Source organism: Papio anubis, chromosome X (genome assembly GCF_008728515.1).
Source record: "Papio anubis isolate 15944 chromosome X, Panubis1.0, whole genome shotgun sequence".
NCBI lineage: Eukaryota > Metazoa > Chordata > Mammalia > Primates > Cercopithecidae > Papio > Papio anubis.
The window spans coordinates 106,752,712-106,777,633 of NC_044996.1; the positions used below are offsets into that span (position 1 = coordinate 106,752,712).

The 24,922-nt window shown below is 41.6% G+C and overlaps 1 protein-coding gene across 1 annotated transcript; it reads right to left on the reverse strand.

Moving 5' to 3' along the window:
* Positions 1-8,682: 8,682 nt before the first annotated feature.
* MID1IP1 (MID1 interacting protein 1) lies at positions 8,683-12,675 on the reverse strand. The gene is made up of 2 exons (XM_021933045.2): positions 10,807-12,675; positions 8,683-10,534 (listed from the first exon to the last, which is right to left on the reverse strand). The coding sequence occupies exon 2, from the start codon at positions 10,268-10,270 to the stop codon at positions 9,719-9,721; it is 552 nt and encodes a 183-aa protein (XP_021788737.1). The 5' UTR covers positions 10,271-10,534; positions 10,807-12,675; the 3' UTR covers positions 8,683-9,718.
* Positions 12,676-24,922: the final 12,247 nt, after the last annotated feature.

The following is a 24,922-nucleotide window of genomic DNA, read 5'->3' on the forward strand; positions in this document are numbered from 1 at the left end:
AAAAAAAAGAAAAAAGAAAAGAAGAAGTAAAAAGAAAGAGAGAGAGAGAGAGACAGACAGAAAGAAAGAAAGAAAGAAAGAAAGAAAGAAAGAAAGAAAGAAAGAGAAAGAGAGAGAGAGGGAGGGAGGGAGGGAGGAAGGAAAGAAGGAAGGAAGGAAGGAAAGAAAGAAAGAAAGAAAGAGAAAGAAATAAAGAAGTAGTAACGTTTTTTAAAGTGAAGGTTATGTTCTGTACTTTGAGGTGTTAGTCATGGCTGTATGCATTTATCAAAACTTAACAAACTATATATGTAATATCTGTGCATTTATTACATGCAATTATATGGCAATAAAAAACAAAAATAATAAATGCTACACAAAAGAATCACAAAATGTTTTGAAAGGAAAGAAGTAAGAATGGTGCACGAAGAAAGAGAAGTTGGGTCTAAGATCTTAATCACAAATACATAATAAATAGTGCTGCTATATTTGAAGCAAGGCTTTTTAGTAATACAATGACAGCACCATAAGTAGTATCTTTTTATGCAGAGCCACTGTCACCAAGATTAGAGCTTAAAAGAAAAATCAAGTTTCCTTCACAAAACAAGACGAAAAGGACCTTTTAGTACTGTTTCAACAGGTTGTTGTGCTAGAAATTCTATTTTAACCATCCAAAAGGCAACAAATGGATTAGGTGCCAAGAATATATAACTTTTTGTTTCCTGGCCATATGCTAGATACCAATAGAAAACTAAAATAAGTTTCTTATTGCTTCTGCAGGAAATTCTCACTTACACGGTGGCTTAAAACAACACGAGATTATTATCTAACAGTTCTGGAGGTCAGAAGTCTAGAATGCGTCTCACTGGGCTAAAATCAAGGTGTTGGCAGGGCTGCACACCTTCTCAAGGCTTTGAGGAGAATGTTTTCTTGCCTTCTCCAGCTTCTAGAGGCTGCCTGCATTTCTTGGCTCATGGCCTCTTCTTCCATCTTCACAGCCAGAAGTGGCAAATAGAGTCTTTCTCATGCAACATCCCTCTGATTTTGACTTTTCTACCTCCAACTTCCATCTTTTAAAGGACTTTGTGATTACACTGGATCCATCAAGGACCCATACAAGGCCATAATCCAGGATGATCGCCCCATCTGAAGGTCAGGTGATTAACAACCTTAATCACATCTGCAACCTCAATTATCCCTTGCCATGCAAGGTAACATACTTACAGGTTCCAGTGAATGGAATGTGGACATCTGTGGGGGGCCATTATTCGGCCTACCATGCTGAGTTTTCACAGCATTGTAAAATTTTACTTTGAGCACCTCTCTCATCAACCATCACTTCAAATCCTTCTGTTCTCTATGCCAGCCATCAGATGAATGTTTCCAAAGGTTCCAGGTTTATTATAAGCAGCTACTCAGGTAAATGAGATAGAACAGATCCTGCTCCACAGATTACATTCTACTTTCAATTGCTTCCATTTAGTTCTACACTATCCTGAAATTTGGAAAAAAATATCTCTGTTCCAGTTATCCATTGCTATATAGCAAACCACTAGTGGTTTAAAGAATAAAAATATTTTGCACATAAGTCTGAAATCTGGGCAGGGTTCAACGGAGACAGCTTGTCTCTGCTCTACTTGGCATCAACTGGGGTGGCTTGAAAGCTGGGGGCTAGAATCATTTGAAGGCATCTTCACATGTTTTGCAGTTGATGGTGCCTGTTGGCTGGGACTTCAGTGGTGCCGTCAGCTGGAACACCTACAGGTGGCCTCTCTGTGTGGCTTGGGCTTCCTCCCAGCATGGCAGCTGGGTTCCAAGAGCCAGCATCTCAATATTGAGTCACATATCTCATACAAGAGGATGATATACCACCTTTTATGGCCTGGCCTTGGAAGTGACAGCCACATTCATTTTGTCAAGGCAGCTCACAAAGCCCCACTTAAATTCGATTGGAGGAGACAGAGATTCTATCTCTTGAAGGAAAGTGGCAAGGTTGTAGAAGTACATGCAGGGTTGGAAATAACTCTGCATCCAGTTTTAGAAAATACAATTTGCCACAGACTCTCTGCCACTTTTTCATTCCCTCGTTTTATCTATATATCCTCCTGTTTCTTCCATTCTATTTGTCTCCTCTATATAATATCCTCCCCACCCCACCCCCATCTCCTTTTGCCCCCTACCCCTTCTACCTCAACATCAGGCCAACTCTGAGTTGGTGAAAAATAGTTTCATAAAGTGATGGGAAAATACTATAGCACACCCACAAGAGAGGTATCTTAACTGCTGAAATCAGGGAGCATTCAACCATTTTGGTTGACCAACAAAATGACCATGTTGGTTGATCAACAAAAATGACAATTTCATATGCTTCTACTTAATATTTGTTGCCGTTCGAGTCAGAGAAAAAGGTATCAAAGCTGGCTATCAGAAGAGAACAATTTCTTCCCACTCCTCAGGTTTCCAATGGCCAGGAATGTCCTGAAACATATTTTGCCTTTCTCCATCACTCCTGTTACTCACACTGACCCAGGATTGGGGAGTGGGGAATAATATCTGGAAAATCTGGAAAGACTATATTAAACAGGCTTGGCTTGGTGCCTCCCTTTTTCCACATGGAGCCAATATGGCTGCAGGGAGCAGGCATTTTCTTCTGCTCCCATATCCACTAGAAGAAAGGGGCTGCTGGTTCCTGAGATTCCTCCCAGACCCCAACCCAAGAGTTAACCACTTAAATTGGCACTTCCCCCAAAACATTTAAGCTATGAAGAAATTATCAACAAGTACTTATCACAACAGAAACAAAATTATATCCTCAAAGCATCTGTGAGTTATAAGCTGCAATATCAATTAGATGTTATAAAATACTACACCTTCTTTTGAATAACTAAACTGCACTAACCACACTCCCTGCATTCTACACATATTTTGGCTATTATAGAGCATGTATGTATTCTTTCACAATGTCTACATTTCATTTTTAAAATCAGGGCTTAAAATTAATATTGCACTGTGAACAACTGGACAATTTTAAATACCTTGGTCAGAACTAGCAATGTGGTACTTTCATTTTCATCTTTCCTTGACTACCAAACAGGAAATCTCCTCAATTAGATATCTAAGACGGGAGAAACAAGGTCATTATCCAAGGGCACAGCAAGTTCTGTCAGGTATTTCAACATGGTGGAAGAGTAGTCAGGTTTTAATTGGCCCTGTTGAGCTCGCCCACAAGCTACCTCAGCAGTGTGGTATTCAAAAGGGGGAAAAAATAACCCTACAAAGTTAGTTTCTATCTTTGACAACATCAAATGAATCATGTCCAGTTTCAACTGAATGCTCATTGATAAAAGTGCACATATCAACACTAGTAATATTGATATTGAAAAGTAAAATAGATTTTAGAAAATGCCCCACCTCCAACATTGTTTATTGAGCTAGGTAAAATAAAGAACTGGTTTCTATGTTTTGCTAGTAATTTCCTAGTCTTTATTATCTACCGTGTGTGTAACCACAGTGGAGAAAGTGTTCTCTAGACAGTCCAAGGTCAGAAAGTTCTCATGTGCAGCCCTGTTCTTAACTAGGTGGTGAGGATATTCTACAACCCAAATTCTTACCAGTTTGGGATTATTCAAATTGGGCACCTTGGCAGATACGTTTTGAAAACTGCTGGGCAAAGCATTCTGAAAGAATAGACAAAGAAGTAATAAAATATAACAAAAAGCATTGGAAGTTACAAAAAAAAAAAATGTTTCTCTTTAAAGTACAGAATGCCAAAACAGGAAGGATTGATAAGATACTCGTGGTTTTAGGGGACTTCTTTAGACAGATTCACAACTCTCCATTTTCTGCTTTAACTTGACCAAGACTTTTAACACTAAAAAGAAAACAGCTAACTCAACCAAGAAAAAAAGAAAAAAAGATGAAAGACTATTTGGGGAGCTGAAATCCTTGTGGTTGTAGGGAATATGTATCTGAGTCTGGAATAGCTACCTTTGCTGCAATCACCACTATTCAAGTACTGAATAGCAGCTGGAAGAGTTCTGTGTACAGATGTGGGTTTTCTTTTCCTCAGTCAACATTTCATTAATTTAATATGTTTCTTCAATGGAGCAAGGTGACTCCTGAGGTATGTGGGTATTAGGGAGAAAAAGCACAAAATCCTCTTTTGTTGAAACCAAAAAAGACCTTAAAGCTTGAGCTGCTTTCACCTCTTGTTTCCTTTCTGCAGTCTTCAACCCCTTTGTTCATCCTGAAACTCAGGGAGAAAGGGCAAGAGAACAAACAGGAATCTCCAGCCTCTGCTCCATCTCCTTATTTTCTTACCCAAACTCCATTCTGCACCACAAAAGGCCTTGTGTGCACAAATATGGACTGCCCAGTCTGCATGTCCAAGCTCCATCCACAGCTCCCCACCAAGCCCCAGGCCTAGGGGTGCACAGTCAGCAGCTCATCTGCCACTGGAGAATACACCCAGAACAGATACCTATGAAATCCCTGGAATGGGCTCAGAGCCATTTGGACAGGGAACTCTGGGTATCCAAGTGCCCAGAGTGTGGTCTAGAAGTAGGGACACAGTTCTGGGCATTCCTTTGGCTCTGAGGATTCTTTGCCCCATGGAGAGTGGCAAGGCCTTATGACAGTCAGAGTTGGGGTCTTGTATAGTGGAGAGTCCTGGGCATGAGATTTGCATGAGTCAAAAGATAATACTAGTTTTCAGAGACAAAAATAGTTGTTGGTAATACATTATCATCATGTCCACCACCTATCAGAAAGTTCTACACAGCTCCAAGTAAACTAGCTAGAGGCCTAGTGAAAGTGTTCGAAGTGACTCAAGAACAATCTTTACATTTCCTCGAGTAATTAAAAAAAAAAAAAAACTATGCCTGACTTAAAAGAAAAAATAAATAATTTTAAGTTTAAATTATCTTAATAATTAAAGCAATTTAGCCTTGATTAGAAGCTACATAAACTTTTCAACTTTAAAAAGACTAGTAATTAATGTTAAGAAACAAATCCAATATGCTACATCTTTAGAGTTTTCAAAAAATTGCAATCAAGTTTTTTTATTAGTTGGGAGCAAAGCATTATCTCCAAAACTTTAAAAGAAAACATTCCTTCTGTCATTATTGTATCCAAAACTCTTCAAAATAAATAAAAGAAAGATGCAATGATTGGTAAAAATGTACTAGATGTACCATCAAAAGATAAATAACTTTGGGAAAAAAGGTACATTGCATGAGATTTGAGCTCTGAATCCACCAGAACTGTGTCCAATTTGCAAACATCTGAGAACCATTGGCAATGCAGAACAGAGGGAGGAAGGGACTGGGGGAGGGAGAGAGACAAAGAGGGAGAAAGAGGGAGACAGGAGAGACACTATTTTTCAAATGATTTTTGCTCAGCAACTAAAAATAAGGGGAAATGACGAGGCATATGCAAATGCCAATAAACTTCATTTAAAAATTTAAAAAAATGTCAACAGAAGGCTAGTTTTCAAGTTGCTCAAAAGTGTAATTATGGCATGTTCTCTAACAAACTGTTTTCAGGTTCACGGGAAGAGTAAATTAGGCCAGACCACCAAGAAATATTGGATAAATGTAAAACATGAAAATCCCCATGTGAACAAAGCAGAAAGCTGTGTTTAGGGGCAAAACCAGGCTTTCTCAGAAGCTTTGGTACAAGATTTTGATGTAAAAAATTCTTACATTCCTATCAAATGTAAATATCTGGAGGGTAATCAATTGCACCCTAAGCTGTTCCTTTTTGCCCAGTTCATCTCTCTGTGCCTTCCCCTTAGTCATAAACTGCCATGGGGTTGGGCACTGTCAAAGAGCAACAGTATGTCTGAGAGCTCTCTGAGGGATATGCCACACAATGTATTCAATTCTTAAAATTCAACTCTATTCAACTCCTAAAATCTATAAATGACTTTGAGATTCCTCACGAAAGACCTTCTGAAAATATGAAGTCACTTATTGCTTTACCTCAGAAGTTCAGCAAAATTTTCAATAGCTTGAGAAGCTTTAACTGGAGAATCTTTTGGAGATTTGTCCTAATTTTGTTTCACAAATAGTAGTTACTACTAGTGGAATAGTATTTACTGGGCCCAGAAACCTTATTGGTTCATAAATATCCCAATGCTCTTTAACAGCGAGCATCATTATTCCTAGGTCAGAATCACTGTTTATATATAAAAAGTCTCTTGCATGAAGAAATACTTTCAAAAATAAAGTTAATAATTGATAACTCTTTCGAGTTTAGTTTTGCTATCTGCATGTACTTTTCTGTATTATATATACTGCAATAATATTCCAAAAACAACTTTCAGTGAATGTCCCCAAAGTGCTTGCTATCACTTGCCCAAATTGTGAATTTATTTATTTAGCTTTATTTTATTTTATTTTTTTGGTTTTAAGTCAAGTTCTCTTTCATGGCTTTGAGAAAGGAGATAGTTTACTTGTTGCTTCACGTATGTAATTAAAATTATGCTTTTCCTTAAAGTGGACATATTGTCCTAAGCCTCATATATATATTCACGAAGAATGTAGGGTGGGGGCAGAAATGGAGACATGAAACAACATTTAGATTAAGAGAGAAATGTGCAGGTCAGCAGGCCCAAATCCCCACAGGCAAGCAAACGGACAAAACCAAGAGAGCAACATGAAAGGTTTTCAAGCTTGAATTGAGGAACAGAAGCAGCAGAGGAGATGATTGGAGCAGTATTTGTTTTCCCCCCAAATCTAGAAATTTTACTTCATACAATTTACTTCATACTGACACTAGCCAGTGGTTGTAAACAACCATTTACTTGGTGTAAAGAACTTAATTTCAATATAAAGTGACTCTGGGCAGCATTGGTAATGCCGTTTCCGAGTTGTAGCCACTGTAATTGTGAATATTAACTGAGATAGTGAAACATGGTGTCAAGTTTTCTATTGCATTGTTTCAAGTGGAAAAGTTAACTAAATGGTTGACGCACACAAAGTGGTGGAGAAATTGTGCATATGTCATTTTTTTGCTAAAACCTTTTGTTTCGAGCTATACTGCTTTGAGATCTCATTTCAGAAGGGCATAGTCTTCAGCCACAGTTGTGATGGTTGTAAACGCTCACAATTGGGCATTCTTAGGGATTTTTTCCATCCCTGGGGTTTGCAAGTGTTCACTTAAAGCATTCCTAAAATGGCTGGCTTCTTGTTTGCAAGCCAGCTGATAATGGTAGCAACCAAAGACTCCAGTGTTTAAGCATATGAAAGACTCTGCTTACTCGTGCTAGAAATAACAGCATGTAAAGTGAAGATTTAAGAAAACCTTAGTGGCTACTAGATTATTCTTAGGACTCTGTATTAACTCTATAATGTTATTGGTTTTTTTTAAGCATATTTGTCAGAGAAATGTAGTCAATATGCTAAAACTGAACATGTATGAAAGTTGCTTAAATGTAATCACTGTAAACATCAAAAAAGAGAGAAACTTGTAAAGCCCTTCAGTAGTGTCTAAAGACAATGTTAAGCCTCAAACGCTTTATATATAGTGTCATTTAATTCTCACTGCAACTCCATGAAGTAAGCAGTGTAGTTACTATTATGCCTGATTACTAATGTGGCAACAGGCTTGGAGTTAAATGCACACAATTAGTTAGTAGCAAGAGGATTTGCACACAGTTTCTGGCTCCAAAGTCTTTGAAAGTCTTTGTGTTTCTACCATGCGGCCTTTTTTTTTTTTTTCTTTTCAGTTCCCTTTATTTTTTGCTTACACTTTGATATTTTGAAGGGGACACAAGACAAGAGGCTGTATGTCTTACATTTGGTGCCGCCTAGCTTATCTTTACACAAATTAAAGATTAACTTTCTTTGGCAACTGGCAAGCACCCATCTTGACACTTCCCCATTTTTTTTTCACTGCAGCTAAAAGCTGATAATAGACTTGAGTTGCCCCTGCCCGCCAGCACCACGAAACATTTTGCTTGTTTTTTAAGACTGCAAACTTATGTATATTTTAAATTCAAGCCCTATGAGCTTAGAGAACGCCTCATGACTTCAACAAGTTGATCTGACATTTATCCCCCAAAAACAAATAATGAAATAAAGAATATGCAGAGCATATTCTTTTACCCTTCCCACCATCCCAGTAGAGCATCATAATGCCATCTAAGCATTCCCAAGGGCTCCACAGCAGCCTTGATCAGAACTGCTGTCCACAATTGCAGACTGGCTCAATGAAAAACTGGAAGCATTACCGGACGCCACTCAACAAAGCTTAGCCCTTTTTGGAACTAGTGAAAAAAGTCATCGATCATGTTATAATGCATTTAAATATCTACTCAGATAAACTTAAAAACCTGTAAGGTGTGTGCACTGGGATTAGCTGGTCTTCCCTTTCTAATTTTCACTTCTCAGTAACCAAGTGAAATTTCAGCCTTGTTTTTATGCCTCGAAACACTTTAGCTTGTGCTTGAGCTTCTTAAAAAATTCAAAATATTAATTACGCACTCCAGTAAGTTAGCCAAATTGGTTGAAGGATACAATATATGTACCTTCCCAAATACTTTAAATATTTCTGAACTTGTTGAGATGTATGGTCCTATCTTGGCACTGAATTAGAAATAAAGTTTGGAAGTAAATTTTGTCAGTACCTAGTTCCCAAACAAAGCTAAATACTCGCATAGATGAATATCCACCACCATGAAACACCAGAGAGAACACAAAATTTACTTTTGCTAGTAAATCAATTGATTTTTATTTAACGATGAAACCATTCATTGGCAGATTAATGAGGACCAGACGCTTGTCCAGTTTAGCTGACACATTTGCTTTTTTATTTTTTAGAATATAGTCTACATCTGGATTAAAAAAAGTTTTAAATAAATTTAAGACATACAACAACAGTGGAACCCTTCATCATTCTATGTACAACACGATAGAATGTCAGTTGGTTCCATTTCGGTTAAGTCCACTTTCTCATAATAATGTTATTATTTTCACTGAGTGGCAAGCTTCGTACAAGCCGGCGAAATGCCAGCTTATACACGCTGGGGTGGGGGTGGGGACGGGAGTGGCACGAAAGGGATGGGGTGGGGGTGCCACAGGACTACTATACAGTGTAACAGAAAATCATTAATAAAGTAGTACCGATTACCGACAGACAGTGCTGTTTGTGCGCTTATCACAATGGAATCGCTGAAGTTTCAGAGCAAGAAGGAGATTCGAAATACTTAACACAGGGCCAATGTTACAAAAAGAAATAGTGCAAACAGGAAAACTGATGCAATCCTAGCAACGCCTGGGCCTCCACCGGCCCAACCGCAGGGCGGCGGGAGGCTATGCGCCCCGCCTTCCCCAGCACCCAGCTCCGGGCTGCTTTCCCAAGTGTGGCAACCCAGCGCCGCGCCCTGGTATGGCCCTTCTCGGGCCCTTCTCCTCCGAAAAGAACAGAAAAGAAACCCCAGGAAAGGCACAGGCTGAATGCAGAGCGTCAGCCCAGTCCCATTCCCACCAACATAGAATGCAGGCCCCCTCCCAGGAGGTTCCTTGGGCCCTCCCCTCTCCGGCCACCATTTTCTTCTCTCTCACACGAGGCCCCCTCCTCCACGCAGCCCCACCGCGCCTCCTGCACGTACGCAGCCCCCCAATTTGCAGTCTGCCCTTCCCGCCCCCCAGCCAGGAAAAACAAAAAAAAAGCTTTAAGGAATGAGAGAGGGTGAGATGGGTCGAAGAGGGTGCTGGGCAGCCGCGGGCGCCACGCCTCAGTGGCCCCAATTGCCGAAGCCGATCTCCTGCTTGTATCTGTTAGTGAGGATGTTGGCTTTGCGCGTGAGTTTCGAGAGCACAGTGTGCAGCCCGCGCAGGTGGTAGTGGAACTGCTGCTCCAGGTCTTCTTCGCCGGCGTCCGCACCCTCCAAGTGGCCCAGGTCCACCAGGATGTCCTTGGACTTCCAGGCACTGCCCTCCTCGCTCCCAGCCGGTGGAGGCGGCTGGTGCAGGACCCCCCACTCGATGTCGTTGCGGATGGACTTGAGCAGCACGTAGTGGCTGTACATGTCCCGAGAGGGCGCGAAAAAGCTGCCATTGGCGCTTCCTGAGTCGGGGACTGGGGGCGTGCGCTCCTCCAGGCAGCCGCCACTGCCGCCTACCTCCACGCCGACATCGTTGTCTAACCCGGGGTCAGCCAGGGGCACGTCGCGCAGCAAGCTGGGCACCATCACCGTCTGGTCCATGTTGTTCACGGCGCCGATGAAGCGATTCATGGCGTTAAAGAGCGAGTGCTTCTGGTTGTAGGTGTCGCAGATTTGCATCATGGTGGCCGCGCGGGCGCTGGAGCGCAGGGACGCAGAGGCACGGGGATGGTCGGCCGGGTCAAAGGGATGCCCGCCTTCACGCTCTCTCCAAGGCCCGCGCTGGGGGCCTGGCTATAGCCGGTGTGGCGGGATTCCCAGCACTCCTCCGCCCTCGCCAACTCTCGTCTCGCTGGCAGACCGGCCCTGCGGGATGGGCGGCTTCTCCTGGCTTTGGCGTCCGGAAACTCGCGATGGCTGAGGGTGGCCTGTGGGTCGAGCCCTGGCCTGTTTGATACACAGAGACGAAAGAACAGATTAGATTATTCACCCGGCTAGGGGGCCTGGCGCCCTTGCCCGCGCGCACCCCCTTCTCTGGCTACAGCTCGCCCGGGACGGCGCCTGAGTGGCTCCCCACGGCTGGGCATTCCCACCTCCTCGCCCACTTAGGGCCGCGGGGAGAAAGGTGTCCCCCCACCACCACCACAACTTCTCCCTCCGAAAAGCCTGAGCTCAAGCAACCACGCTGGCCGGGGCAGAGATGGGGCGGGGACACCCACCTCCTCTTGCGTCTTGAGACTCTCCTGCTCGTTGACAATTCAGTGTTCCCGCTGCAAGCGGCTGCTACCCAAGGGCGCTGCTGCGGTCAGCGGCCGGACTGTGACTGCGGGCGGCGGTGACTGCGTTGACCCCCTACCCATCCCAGGTGCTCAATTTATAGTCCAGGAAAGGTGTCGCCGTGCTCAGGGCCACCCCTGGTGTCTCCTCCTCCCGCCTCCCCCGGCAGCACCGAGATAAAAGGCCCGGGCCAGGATGACCGCGAGTAACACTCGCCCGGCCCTTTCTACAGCGGGGGCGGGGCGCGCCGGGCCAGCTCCGCCTCTCGCCTGATACCCGGGCTGAGGGAGGGCGCCAGGGCAGAGCAGGGCAGGGCAGAGGAGGAGGGATTGGAGCAGCTGGACCCCGCCAGCACCAAGTCCTGGGCAGGCCAGTTGGACGAGGGCCGGGCACTGCGAGGGTCAAAAAGGCGCCGGCGTCCCGACTGACTGGAGGGTGGGCTGGCATGTGGGGGCTGGGCGGGCCTTGCGTGCGCTCCCGGGGTGGGATGACTGGAATGCACGTGTCTTGGTTGCAGAGTGAGCCCCTCAACCCCGAATCTGGAGTGGCCGCGGCCGGGAAACAGGAACCCGGGTTTATTATTAGCCGTCGGGGAAGAGGGGCCAGCAGCAGGTACAACTCCATCCTGGGACTCTTACGTAAGAAGGGTGGCTGGGCATGCTGGGTGCACGTGGACGCGCGATGCTTCCGCAGTGGCCCTGGCCTTGGTCAGCTATTGGGGGAGGGGAGGGTCAGAGGCTTTTGCCTCCCTCCCGGCGGGGCGGGATCTTTCCCAATCTTTCCTGTAACAGTGGTTGCCAGGGATGAAGAGGGGCACACTATCACATCTGCTGATTCTTTCAAGAGATCTGAAAGTGGCAACGGGAAGAAGTCAATTTTTGTCCAAGTCGGCTACACAGTGATGCTGGAGAGCCTGGGCTATGTGGCCTTTTGGCTGCCAAGAGGGCAGGAGAGGGTGACAGTAGTTAGGTCTAGTCTTGGGTGTCTTTCACCATTTAACAGAGAAGTGAGGAGGTGTCCAATTATTTTTGAGGGTGCATGTGTGAAGCATTCCTTTCAAAAGATAGTTCTTAAAGCACTGGGTCATTTAATAGGGGCTAAGCTATGTACCGAATCGCTGGGTTTAACTTTTAAGAGCCTTGCACCTTGAATTTCACTTTGAGATTTCCAAACCACAGCCTATTTAATTTTTCCCATCTTATGTCCCTTGCCATATTCCTCATCCACCAGTCCTCTGTGACAGTCCTACAATTATATTCAATAAGATTCAAGCTTCTCATTTTAAATCCCTTTTCTCGGCCTGGCGCGAGGGTTCACGCCTGTAATCCCAGCACTTTGGGAGGCCGAGGCGGGCGGATAACGAAGTCAGGGGTTCCAGACTAGCCTAGCCAACATGGTGAAATTCGGTCTCTACTAAAAATACAAAAATTAGCCGGGGGTGATGGCTGGCGCCTGTAATCCCAGCTACTCGGGAGGATGAGGCAGGAGAATTGCTTGAACCCAGGAGGCGGAGTTGCAGTGTGCCGAGATCTTGCCACTGCACTCCAGCCTGGGCGACAGAGCAAGACTCTGTCTCAAAAAAAAAAAAAAAAAAAAAAAAATCCCTTTTCTCTAAAACCTAACAGGGGTCTCTGTCCCTAGTACAGTTTTTTCCCACAGGACAAAAAATGCCAAAGGAAGGGAGAACATAATAAAGGGGTTTCTTTCTCTCTCTCTTTCTTTCACATTAAGACTTATACTTAAATATTTTCCATAGAAAACCATCTTCCTAATGGTCTTTTGAATGAAATTCTGGCTTGGTGCCACAAGGACTAATCTGTTGGCAAAAAAAAAAAAAGTCAGTGACCCTTGGAGACAGAACCAAGTCTGGGGACCCACTACCCCAAAACTTATTAGCTCTAGATCATAGCCCATGTTTTCTTACTTGCAAAACTGGGATAGACCTATCAGGGTTTTGAAGGAAGATCAATGGAAAGAAAAATATAGAGGGATGGGAGGCGGAGAAGCATCATATAACTCTGAAGCATTAAAATAATTTCACCTTCCCTCTCTGCACACATAGACTTAGAAACTTTTCTAGCCTCAGTTTCTTTATCAAAAAAATGGAGCTTGTTCCATGGGCTGTGCCAAGGATTTCTATTAAGTTCAAATAAGATAACGTAAATAAAAATCACTATGTACATTGTAAAGTACAAAGATTAATTATAGTTGATATAGGACCTCATCATAGTGAGAGGTGTTTATGTGAAGAGTCAGAAACCTTAAAAGTGTGGAAATCGGCTATGATGAGCCACAGATCCTTCCACCCAACTCCCAGTTCTTAAGCAGGAAAATAATATAAAATATGTCCAATGAGATTGAAAGAGCACTGCAAGAGGAAAACTCGAGAAAAACAGATATACAGTTTCTAGTAGCTGGTCTTCTCATAAATTAAAGCGTACTTTGTCCCCCTTCTTGGACCCATTTGGTATTTTAAGAACGTATGCACCCGGATGAAAACTCGGTATTCAGACTTAAGTTACTAAAATCTTGCCTCTTTTTCTCTTCTTCCCAGTTCCAACAGTGTGATAACTCACGGAAAACGGAAATCCAATGGATCTAGCAAAAGGATTCCACCCAGCAAAAAACGCCAGCCTGGGAGAGGGCCCCTACCTAACTCCTTCCTTCTGGCCTCCACCCCTCCGCTGATACGTTTCCTTCAGTCTGGTCTCGAGATAACCCTTCATCCCCCAGTTTCTTGACTCTGGCCGCTGTTCTTGTACATTTCTTAAACACTTTCAGAGAAAGATGGCTCAGGCACCTGCCTGCAAAAAGTCCCAAACCGGGCCTCCCAGCTGCCCCAGACCCCGCAACAACTCACACCCACCGGAGTAACTCCAGAAGGAAAAGGTCCGCGGGCCAAAGCTCTGGGCCCTTGGAATCACCCCACCACCGCCCCTCTGGCTTCAGCCAATCAGAAGCCGTCAGAAAATCTTATGCAAATGAGTCCTGATGCTCCCGCCAGTCAGAAGCCGCAGAGCCCTCCCCCACGCAGCGTCCTCTTTCACCCCAGCCCAGCCAAGCTGGCTGCCGCGTCCCTGGCAACCGGCGCACAGCCAGTTCTCCCCTACGCTTGGCTGTAAAAAAATTAAAATGGTTCCCTGGGGTCACATGGGAGGGGAGCGGGCTAGCCCAGGCCTAAGGAAGGCTGGCAACCTCACTGATTGCCCCAGGCACCTTCCCTATCCCGATCTGGAACAAGCTGGAGGTGCCGAGCCTCCTGCCGGGTATTCAGTTTGCCTCCAGAAAACAGTAGTCATCCGTTGAACAAATAACTTTTGAGTCCTTGTAGCACGCCAACAGCCTCAAAACAAGAGGCCTTTGGTCTCTGCTTTCTATCCTATATGCTAAATTCCCGGCAAAAGCCTTGTCTAAGGTACCCATCCCAACTTCTTGGTTCACAGTTCCAATTCTGGATCTTTTTTTTTTTTTTTTTTTTCTTTTGAGACGGAGTCTCGCACTGTTGCCGGGCTGGAGTGCAGTGGCAAAATCTCGGCTCACTTCAACCTCTACCTACCGGGTTCAAGTGATTCTCCTGCCTCGGCCTCCCGAGTAGCTTGGACTACAGGCGCGCACCACCACGCCCAGCTAATTTTTATATTTTTAGCAGAGACGGGGTTTCACCATCTTGGCCAGGATGATCTCGATCTCTTGACCTCTTGATCCGCCCGCCTTGGCCTCCCAAAGTGCTGGGATTACAGGCGTGAGCCACCAGCGCCCGGCCGGAACTCTTAAATTCTGGTTCTTAATTCCCACTCTTTTACTTAAGCAACCTGAAAATCATGCTTTGCTTGCTCATCTCCCCAAAAATGTCCACAAATTATCCCTTGTACTGTGTCCCTTGGATAGTTTAGGGGGAAAAATTACATTTTAAAATTGACCAGAAATCCCTAAACAAAGTAGTCAGCAAGAGTAAACTGGTGCAAGAAAGTCAGACTGGATAAAGAAGAGATCTGGCCTAGAACTGGAAGAAAGATGATATTTTAAGGCAAGAAGCCAGTCCAACCTGTGATAGGAGAGATCCTGGATTATTTTGAGACTAGACTTAGAAGGATCCACTTCATGAAAAATGTCCTAGAAATACGACAATCAGACTCTCCTGTTAAAGGCCATGTAGTCCAACCATCCACTTGTGCTGAAATCGCTCACAACATCCCCACCAAGTGGTCGCCCTTGCCCACATTCTTGTATTTTCCATTCTCCAGTGTTCTATCTTTTGGAGCTCTACAGAAGGCCATGAAGCACACCATCAGATGTTTGAAGGTAGATATGGTCTCCGTAAGTCTACTATTCTTCAAGTCAGTTATCCCCAGTTCCTATAGCCATTCTTCATGCTCTCTTTTGAGTCGCTCATCCATCCTAGTCACTATCTTTAGAAGTAGCTCTGGTTTGCTTTTGAGTGTGGCCCCTCTCATTCCAAATACCATCTTTTCTAGGACAAAATGGAGTGGTACAGCCACTTATATTATTGTGAATGGTAATTTTTCTAGGTCATATTTGTTGAGCACAAGTGCTTGGAACTTAGACATGTTAACTCAAAAGACATGTTAACTCATTTTAACTTCACAACCACCCTGAGAAGAAAGCAAGGATCAAAGAGTTTAAGGGCCAAACTGTCAGAACTGGAATTTGACCCAGTTTTCTGATGCCAAATCCAATGTTCTTTCTACTACTCAATAGATATCTACTGCTTATAATACTGCCTAACATTTAATGGACTTATTTTAACAGCTACATCTATATGCTGCCATCTATACAACAAAATTTTGTGTACCCTATTCTTGAGTAGTGGGGATTTTTTTGGACCAAAGTACGAAACTTTATATTATCCTACTTAAACTTTATCTCATTAGATTTAGCCCATTAGTTCAGCCTGTTTTATTATTTTGGGTCCTGATTCTGTGCTGTAATGCACTTGGATCTTATCCATATATTTGATAACTATTCTATATATTTATCCAAGTTATTGATAATAGGTACCAGGCACCACTGGGCAAGAGGCAAATTGCTGTAGAACATCTGGAGAGCTCCTTCAGTTTGGTATCAGTCCATTAATTGGCACCTTTTGGCATATGTTGTTTCAGCCAGCTATGAATCATGTTAATTGTTCAGTCATTCAGCCTATATTTTTCTTCTTGACCACAGGATATTATGAGAGACCTTGCTAAGTGCCTTGCTGAAGTCCCAAGCTAATAGCCAGTTTTCTTCCTATGGAGTCAAGAAGAAGGGCATTTTTGTCATATACCACGAAGAAACCACCATCACATGATACAAAAATGCAGAAATAGTACCGTAATAATCTGAGTTAAGATGGGGAAGGGAGTGTATTTCATTGTAATTGTCCTTACAGGAAAAACCATCATGAATATTTAGTTGAGAGAAGGTAGACAGAAAAACTCCAAAACCTACGAACAGGGAGTAGTGAATCTGCTGGCTTCAGACCTACTTTCAGGTTTTGGAATGTCTGAGTATGCCATAGTTAGCATTTTGTCACAATCTCATTTTTTAAAGCATCTTTAGCCTTGCATTTGGAAGAAGTAGAGCACAGGGAAAGTTGAGAATACTAAAGAATACCTTTTGTTATGTTCTCATCATTTCTACATCTTTAAGAACTCTGAACTGTATACAGAACTGTGCATTCAATTTCAATATGGTAGATGAGAAAAGGGCAAGACACATCGTAGCTGTTCTTACCACATAGAAACTTCTCAGGTTGATTATTCCTAGATCCTTAGGATTCCAGGACTTTCTTGTACCATCAGCATAGAAGGAACAATGAGAATGTTCGTTCTTCACTCTATCCTGTTAAAGTGTGTCAGCTTGGTTAGTTTAAATTCTGAAATTAGATTCAACGTTTACAAATTATAACACCAAATTAACACAGGGAGAAAACACATAATTATCAATATTTCATGTATTCAAGTCCTAATAACAAATCCATGTATATACATATACATATGGGTTGTAGCTTCATTTTGTTGAAGCTACAGTGTCATAAATGCATTATCCAAAGGACAGGTTCAATACTTACATGCCCAAGTCTTCCATAATTTACTCCTCCAACCTTAGTAATGAAGAAAACTAGACCTAGACAAGGTACAATGAAGTTAAGGCGAATTCACCTACATCATATTAGACAGTCTGGACAGAGTTAGTACACAAAAGATATAAGTCTAGAAGCACATACAACCTACAAGTCCTTCCAGCTATAGAAGACCTTGATAAGAATAGAAAAATAATAAACCATCAGGAAGATCTGAAAAAGGATATTGCAGAGCAAAAGAAACAAAATTTGAACCAAACACATCACTTGAGAGTCAATAAATGTAATTCCAAACAAGGAACAAAACAGGCATGCCAGAAAGTTCAATTACTGGCATAGGGCAAAAGGTTCAGGTAATCACAATGAAAAGACACAACAGAGTGAAAGAAAATAAGAGAGGAAATGTTGGATAGAGAAGACAAAGACAACATAATATAGGCCAGGTGCTCACGCATGTAATCCCAGCATTTTGGGAGGCTGAGGTGGGTAGATCTCTTGAGGTCAGGAGTTCGAGACCAGCCTGGACAACATAGTGAAACCCATCTCTACTAAAATACAAAAAAAATAGCTGGGCATGGTGGCGCATGCCTGTAATCCCAGCTACTTGGGAGACTGAGGCAGGAGAATCACTTGAACCCAGGAGGCAGAGGTTGCAGTGAGCCGAGATCATGCCACTGCACTCCAGCCTGGGCAACAGAGTGAGACTCCGTCTCAAAACACACACACACACACACACACACACACCACACACACACACAATATAAGCATAGCTGATGTTTCCAAAGAGACCTCAACAAATGAAATAGAAGAAATTAAGTTGTAATAAAGAAAATTTTCCTTGGCAAGATGTATTCATCTGCAGATTTAATAAGCGTACTATATACCAGATAAAATTTATGCAGAACAGTTGAAAAACAAGTTAGTTGTATTTTTCAACTTCAAAGAAGAAGAAAAAAAGTCTTCAAGTGTCCAAGCAGGAAAAGAAGTCACCAAAAAGATGGTGGCTGCAGGAGAGGAGAGAATCCAACCAGCTTTACAGAAACATTCCACTACAGGAGACAATGGAGCTGGAAGAAAGAACGTATGATTCAAAAATATTATATTACTCAAGTAAAAAACAATAAGCAGACATTCTCAAACATGAACTCAGGGTTTTTCTTCAGAAACTTACTAGTAGAAGCCTGCTAACAAAAAAAAAGTAATTGAAATGAGTAATCCAGGAATGGGGAAACCCTGATGAAGAGATTCATGGTGAGTTTGAATCAATTTAAATGCAGAAATAAGATAAAACAATGTAGATACTGGTTGCAGAATATAACGTAAATATTTTAAACCCTGAGGATGAAAAAATAATGCAAGCAACAAAATTGGAAGATGGGGGAATGAAAAATAGCAGAGCTAACCAACTTTCATTACAGCAGGTCAATCAATGATGCCTAAAACCAAATTATGCCATTTAAAAACTAAAGACACAAACATGTTAAAACTTTACAAAATTTTTTTTTCTCAATTTAAAGAGATCTTTTAGGAACTAATACGTTCCATAGCAAAGCGTCTGTTTTCTAAAGTTCAGTATTGCTTTCAGTGTAATTTCAAGTAAAATTAATTTTAACATTTCATTTAAAGTAGTACGTATGATAATTTTTTTTTCTTCATCTGGGTGCAAAGCGCTAGTTACACAGGTGTGTTCATCTTGTGAAAAACTGTTGAGCTGACACTTACGTTTGAACTTTTTTTGCATGTATCTTATACTTAAATAAATTTTTGGAAATTCCATTCACCTAAAATTCTAGGAGGCGTGGAGAGAGGGGGTAAGAGAGTCAACAGTCTGATGCGGTGACCTGGTTTGGAATTAAATGCTCTCGGTATTGCATAAAAACATTTGTGAGCTCAACTTAAATGGGAATAGGAAAGTAGTAAGTTCTCCAAATTTTGGACGCTGGGGGCAGAAACCATTGTTTTTGATCTCTGCTCCTGTCAACTGCAGTTTAAGAAATCCAGTGTTGGGAGCTTCCAAGCTTTAGTCTTGGAGAGGAAATTCTATTAAAACAATGTTTTTCTGTAACCCCCCTAAATACTGTTTCTAAAAGTATATTTGCATAGCACATATATAGATGGCTATTCACCTTTGTTATTATGATCTATAGCTGATGATTCAAAATATCTGGAAAACTTATATCTACTCTACTTTCTATGAAGTCTGTAGTTCTTTACTAACGGTGGAAAATATCATGTTAGTGGAGTTGTAAGAGTCTCCCTATGCCCTCATCTATACCCTAAGTCTGGTCAGAGGTATACTTACTTATCGATAGTGTATATTCTTTTAACCACACTACTGTACAAAGATTAGCTTTACCAATTTGGCCTGCAAAGATTCGAGTTTAGATCAGCATTAATCCTGGGCAGTCCAAAATTCAACGGGGGCACATGATTAATTTCCTTGCTTCCTAAATGGTTCCACAATTAGTAGAAATTTGGAAATAAATTTATGGGCATGCCATTAATAGACACCTTGAACCTTATTATAACTATCATTTTGTTTCTAGAAAAAATATTAAACAAGGAAACATATATTTTCCATCTCTAAGGCACAGAGTGTCTTGTATAATTTTATTTTGCACAAAGTGGGTGATTACCTTGGCTGGAAGTATAAGGTGCTTGTTTGTGGCATAGGGTTCAGTTAGTAATATTTGTCATAAATGTTTATTTGAGGCTACACGGTGTCTATCAAAATGACCTCATTAGTTTCTATAGAAGAGACTCAAATATCTTTCCAATCTTGATCTAAACTATTAGTAAATGTAAATATAAATGCTGAGGTGATTCACATAATAATTAGATCTTGGGTTTTAGAAAGAACAACCACGATCTATTTAACAAAAAGTCTATCCCTGCAGATCATATGAAACAGAAAAAGAAAGTCTGATAAGTAAAAGAGAAAAAGAGCAGCATAGCCAGGTATTAAAACACATCACTCTCATTTAGTTTCCCAAACTAGAAGGAGATTATCTAAATTATTGGAGGCAGAATCCAGAATATTCCAAATTGATGATTCTTGGGAGTTTATGAAATATTAAATTAAAAAATTAAATTAGTTTCAGACATTCAGCTACTGAATGTAGCACATTCAGCTTTGTTATATCCAGGTTGAAGCAAATTAGATGCCATTAAAAATGGTCAGTTCAGCTGCTTTTATAAATGTTGTTCTTGCCTGTTATATCCAGGTTGAAGCAAATTGGATGCCATTAAAAATGGTCAGTTCAGCTGCTTTTATAAATGTTGTTTTTTACCTACTGTAGAGACCATAATTTTAATGTGTTCAAACAATTGGTTCAAGTGCTTCACACTTACGTGTATCATTTGTGTAATTTCTCCATGACAGAAAAATAGAGGGCTTGGATTTTTACTATCTAATGTCACGTTCATTCAAAATTCTATGTTTTATTTATTCAAGCACAACGTATTTATTTGCCTTCCTTCTAGAATATCACCTTCAACCTACCTTTCTGAAACAGTTTTCCTTTCTTCTCCCCTCTCTTTCCCCATCAAAAAGGTCAAAAATTGAAAAGGGAGGAATGGGAACATAATGCACTCCCAAGCCCCTAATTATTTTGGAATGCTCTGTAATCTACTCAAAAAAGCAAGATGTACAAGGAGGTCAAGTTCACCTACAAGATACTGTCTAAGGCAGTATAATAAATTAACAAAAAAAATAATAAATGAACCCACCACACATTGCAAAGCAAGTGACTAATTCTAGAATTATGACAGCATTCATATAAAGGCCATAAAACATCTGAGTAGATTTGTATTAAAATATCAAAGTTAGGTAGAAGTAAATCATCTCTAACAGACATTCTATTTATTTGAGAGGATGGGCTGGCAGCCCACGTAGTATAATTAAAAAAGCAAAATGTCTGGAGTCAAACCCATCCCCTATACCCTCCACCCCCATGTAAATGACCTCTCTGCCACTTCCTAACTTGTGAGCTCAGAGAAGACATGTACTCTGTAAGCCTCAGTGTCTTCACCTTGCAGAGTTTATGGAAAAATTAAAGATGAGGTGTGCTTCTTGTAGAATATCAGGTGCATGGTAAGCAGTAAATATTAATATGTTGCCTGGCTGAGATACCTTTTTAATGTATATTGTATTAATATGCATCATGATGCTGTTTATGAGAATTGTGATTGAAAATAAATACCTATATATTTTTGCAGCTCATCTATCTTTTGTAGTGTGGAACCATGATTGGGACCTTGAATCTTTTCTACTTTCACTTTTCCACTTGGAGATGCATGAGGTACAGCCTGCCTTCCTTCCTTTGTCTTCCTTCCTTCCTTCCTTCCTTTCTTCCTTCCTTCCTTTCTTTTTTCTTTCTTTCTCTTTCTTCCTCTCTTCCTCCCTTCCTTCATGCCTGCCTGCCTTCCTTCCTTTGTCTTTCTTTCTTCCTTTCTTCCTTTCCTTTTCTTTATGAAGCCTCACTGTAGCCTCTTGGAAACTTTATACGTCAGCACACATTCTTAAATAATCCACGAATTCCTAATTATACATAATCTGAGCATTTGTAACACTTGTGGCCTAAATCTCTCAGACTATATAGGCTGATAAAAGTGACATGTGAAGAACAAGTCATTTAGAAAGAATTTATAAATTGGAGGAGAGAACATGAGCCATGCAGATTATCTGGGGAAAGAGCAGGCCAGGCAGGGGGAATAGCCAGTGCAAAGCTCCTGAGGCAGAGGCATGCTCTGGGGCCAGAACAGAGTGAGGGGGAGAGTGTTAGGTGATGAGGTCAGATTACATAGGAACTTGTAAGTTATTTTAAAGACTTGGGGTTTTAATGGGGGGATGGCAGCATTGAAATATTTCGAGGAAAAGCATGACATGATTTCCTTTACATTTTAAAAGGAGACCTGTGTTATTATCTGAGTTGAGAATGGACTTTAGAGGAGTGAGGATAGGAGGTCGATGAGTAGTTTGGAGGCCACTGCAATAATCCAGGAGAGATGGAAGTGGCTTAGCCAAAGGTAGCATCAGTGAGAAGTGGTTGTGTTCTGTGCATATTTCGAAAGCTGAGCCAGTACAATTTGCTGGCATTTTATTTAGGTGTGAAAAAAAGGGATTCAATGAAGTAAGTTTTTTACCCAAGCAACCAAAAGATAGTTAACACTGAGCTGGGAAAGCCAGATAGCATAGCATGTTTGTGTGAGAAGATCAAAAATTCACTTTTAAACATGTTAATTTTGAGATATTTATTAGACATCAAGTACAGACACTGCCTAGGCATTCAGATATAGCTTCTGAATCATAGTATTTTTAAGGTGTTGCCCTAAATTCTAGTTCCAGTAGCATTCAATGGACCAAAAAGGGTTTTCATTACAAAAGATCCACCACCAACAATAAATATCCCTGGCCTCCTCGCCAGCTTCATCATCTCCCTCTTCCCCTTCACAGCCTGCCTTCTCCCAGAGCTGTCTACAATCTCTGTCCACCTTCTGTTCATTCTTTAACCCACCCCACTCTGGCTTCCAGTGCCATTGCTCCATAAAAATTGCTCCTGCTGATGTTATAGCCACTGTCCATGTTGCAGATCCACCTTTCGATTCTCATCATACTTGACATTGCCAGCATCTGACACTATTAACCTTATCTCCATTGAAATGTGCCATTTTCTTAGCGTCCATGTCCCTATACCCTTCTAGTTTTCCTCCTTTCTCTCTTTCTCAGTCTCCATTGTTAATTCAGTCTCCATTGTTAATTTATCCTTTTCTACCCAATCTTTAAATGTTGGAGCTCCTAAGGATTCTAAAAACTCTTAGACCCTGTTCTCTTCTCAGTTTTTACTTTTGCTCTGGGCAATATCATCCATCCATGGTGTCAGATGCTATCCATATATGGTTGACTCAAAATATATGTCTCTAGCCAAAATCCTTCTTCTTAGCCTCTGGTCTATCTATTCTATTTCTCCACCCACCACCCACCCCGACCCCCTCCCCCACCGCACAATCCTCCACATTGATGCCTCTCAGACATTCAGACCCAGCACATCCAAAACCATACTTTCACCTTGACAAACCTACTCCCCTTCACTACTGCCTTTCTCATGAAATAGCACCACTCTCCAGCCAGTTACTCATGCCAGAAAACTTGGAAGCCATCCTTGACACTTCTCTCTCCATTTTTCATATCCAGTTAGTCATCAAGTCCAAAACCCGTCTCAAAACTGTCACCTTCAACCCCCTTGCCTTTGTCTGGTATCCTCTTCTTGTTTTGTTTGTGGGCAACTCATTCTTGTCTTTTAGGTCTCAATTCAAAGGGTTCTTCCCTAATCATACCACCTAAGACAAATCTCCATCGGCGTGACTCCATACTCCATTACCCTGTTGATAGCCTGCATAGTATTTAGCATAATCAGTGATTATTAATTTGCCTATTTGTTTATTGTCTTTCCCCAACTAGAATATACGAAGATAGGCACCTCATCTGTTTTATTAACTGCTATATACCCAACATCTATTAATAGTATAAGGCGTGATACACTAGATACTTAGTAAATATCTGTAGGAGGAATGAATATGTTTCCGCATTAAGTGTAATTTGATGCTGATAAGCAGATATGTTCTATAATATAATAACAAGTTTGAAAATTAGGAATTATTTTAGGCAAATGACTTGATAGCAGCTATTGAGACGATTTTACAGTTTTTCCCTTTTGACCAGTTTGTGTGGCCAATTTTATTAATAGACTACCTAATATTAAATCATTCTTAAATTTCTAGATTAAACATTGTTTGGTTGTTGAATATTATTTTTTCCATGTATTGGTGGATTCTATTTCTCAAACCAATATGACACTTATACATAAACCTCACAGAGATGCTTAAAACACCACTGTAGCCCAGTTACACTAATGAATATTGATGTAAAAATATAGACAATAGAATTTGCCAATGCATTAAAACTTAAACTTCCCAAGAGTAAAAAAATGTTGGGGCTGGAATTTTGCAAACTGCATTTTCCAGACTCATTTGCCAGCCAGCCCCTGGTTAAGTCCTGGTAACAGGAGGAATAAGAGAGAAATTGGAATGTGAGCAGAGAGAAGATGGACTTTCTTTACGTTTTCTGCTATTCCTGTTAGCACTGGGAGTCCACTCCAGCAGCAGCAGGTGGTTTCAACCTGCAGTTTCTTTGGTTCTCTAAGAAACAGCCTCATGGTATCCCCTAAAACCTAGCAGCAGCGATAGTGTAATGCTCTTCCTCAGAAGTCTGAGTCCCAATTCTGAGCACAGAGACAATAGCAGCAGCTGGGAGGGTCCATCTTCATGAGTCTGAGCATCAACTTCCCAGGGCCTTTTCTTTGAGCTCTTAGATTTTGGTAATACCAGCCTCTTCCTTCTTGTTTCTCCAGCCCTAGGTAGGGGTGGTAGCTGCTTTTTACAACAAATATCTCTGCATTATCTCAATTTCTCCTTTGTGTTCTTTCACCCCTCCAAAACCTATATAATCAATTCCCCATATTAAGACCTCCCTATTGAAATACTGAAGTGGTTTCTATTTACTTGAAAAGACACTTAATAACACAACTTTGGTTATTAGTCTGTTCAGTTTTTTAAAATCTTTTCTTAAGTCAAGATGGAGTTTTGCTCTTGTTGCCAAGGCTGGCGTGCAATGGTGCGATCTCGACTCACCACAGCCTTTGCCTCCCAGGTTCAAGTGATTCTCCTGCCTCAGTCTCCCGAGTAGCTGGAATTACAGGCATGTGGCACCAGGCCCGGCTAATTTTGAATTTTTAGTAGAGACGGGATTTATCCATGTTGGTTAGGCTGGTGTCGAACTCCCGACCTCAGGTGATCCACCCACCTCCGCCTTCCAAAGTGCTGGGATTACAGGCGTGAGCCAGCATGCCCGGATCATTTTAAGACGTTTTATCTTCCTAGAAAATTAACCACTTCATCCACAGAGATGTGCCAGATAT